The sequence below is a fragment of the Salvelinus fontinalis genome, chromosome 12, assembly GCF_029448725.1.
Source record: "Salvelinus fontinalis isolate EN_2023a chromosome 12, ASM2944872v1, whole genome shotgun sequence".
NCBI lineage: Eukaryota > Metazoa > Chordata > Actinopteri > Salmoniformes > Salmonidae > Salvelinus > Salvelinus fontinalis.
In genome coordinates, this window is record NC_074676.1 from 33213699 (window position 1) to 33215603 (window position 1905).

The 1905-nt window shown below is 44.1% G+C and overlaps 1 protein-coding gene across 1 annotated transcript; it reads left to right on the forward strand.

Annotated features, from left to right (window-relative positions):
- The first annotated feature begins 709 nt into the window (after positions 1–709).
- LOC129866543 (mesoderm posterior protein 2-like) lies at positions 710–1584 on the forward strand. The gene has a single exon (XM_055939309.1). The coding sequence runs from the start codon at positions 710–712 to the stop codon at positions 1577–1579; it is 870 nt and encodes a 289-aa protein (XP_055795284.1). The 3' UTR covers positions 1580–1584.
- The last annotated feature ends 321 nt before the right edge of the window (positions 1585–1905 follow it).

Consider the following 1905-nt stretch of genomic DNA (forward strand, 5'->3'; position numbering starts at 1 on the left):
AAACATAATTAATCATGGGGTATTGGGTGTAGGCCAGTGACAAAATAAATGAATATGTAATTCATTTTAAATTCAAAAATGTGGAAAAGTCAAGGGGTGTGGATACTTTCTGAAGCCACTGTACCTATATTAAACAATTAATACAAATTTTAAATAATATTTTATTTAATTGTAGTCGTTTTAATCATTTGTCTTTACGCACACAAATGGATATCATTTTCAAAATGTGTTTGGAGGTATAAAATGTGTTTGAAGGAAAAATTTCCCACGTCATGAAAAATTAAAGCAGTCAATCAGAATATTCAGCCTCTGAACCACTACGGTCTGAATGAAAGAATATTAACAGTGGCGTTATTCAAATCATTAGCTGATTAGCTGATGTAACTCATGAGGGACAAAGACAGATGACTATGGAGGCCACAATGGTAAAAACATTATAAGAGAGAAATTGTTTATTGTTTTGGTGAGGGGTCAAATTTGACACGTCACTCTCTGAGCAGCATTAGTTGTATTTTTTCCCAGCAGAGGACTGCTGGTGGCTACTCTCTCTGTCCAGGAGCTCTGGGAGGCCATAATGATGGTCTGAGAGGGTCTGTAGAGGTGTCACTTCACACCTCAGACTCCTGCATAAAACCAAGGCTCTCCGAATGACCAGCCCACAGGCCAAGCTCTTCAGTTCAGTCCTACTGCTCAACATACAGGACACAGCATGGATATCTCTGCTCCTCTACTCAGCAACTATGGTGTTGGTGTGCAGTACCACTGGAGTTATCCCAGTTCAGACTCTGAGTTCTATAACCTCTCTTCCCCAGAGACCTGTATCATCTCCCCGACCTCCTGTATGGACTTCTCCCTCTCCTGGCTACCTCGGGGGACCGCCACAGGACCTCACAGGTCAACATACTCTGGGGGAGCCAAGGCATCCGCTTCCCCGTCCTCCAGCAACGAAGGAAGACTCTCTGGAGGAAGGATTAGAAAGAACTGCTCCAAGAACCCCAGCAAGCAGAGACAGAGTGCCAGCGAGAAAGAGAAGCTGAGGATGAGAGACCTGACCAAAGCCCTCCACCACCTCAGGACCTACCTGCCCCCCTCTGTGGCTCCTCCTGAACAGACTCTGACCAAGATCGAGACGCTGCGCCTCACCATCAGCTACATCTCCCACCTGTCTGCCCAGCTGGGACTCAGCGAGGAGGCTCTGTGCCAGAGGAAGGAGCTGAACCTCAACGCATCAGGACACCACATATCACCTCAACAAGAGGTGTGCCAGTTCAACCCCTCCTCCTCGGGGAACTGTTGGGGAGAGGAGGCAGAGATAGGGAGAGGTGCAGGGCAGCACCAGACCCTCCACCACACAGCCACGTCCACGTATCCACTACACAATACGACTGGGATGGAGAGACACCCAATCAGCAGTGAGATGTGTGCTTATGACGACGTTATCAACTCAAGTATGGATTCTCTGTTGGAATCGCCGGTGTATGCAGAGACTGCACAGTCAAGTCCGGTATGTACACTGATTATCCATCCACTACACATTTCAATAAAGCACAGATTCAATATACGTGTAAGTTACAACTAGGTGTTTAAATAATTGTCCATTTATATGGTGAGTGATACAGTGGATTTTGTCTCTGTACTACCAGTGATTATTCACTGCAATGTTCCAGTTTGATGATGTCCCATATTCAATGGAATTACACATCCTATTTGAACCAGTAAACTAATTACATTTTTTTTTCTTTAGGTATACAGCAAAGATGACCATTATCAAAACATTGCTCAAGACTTCTGGATGTAACAGATGTCCTCATCAAGAGAATCTAGTGTCCAGTCAATTCACTTTTACTTCGATTTACAGAGTCATCATATGTTAATATAACTCATTTATTTTACTTTCAAATTCTA

What these genes read in the sequence shown, in the direction of transcription:
- LOC129866543 (XM_055939309.1), top strand. Translation starts at nt 710, where the DNA reads ATGGATATCTCTGCTCCTCTACTCAGCAACTATGGTGTTGGTGTGCAG.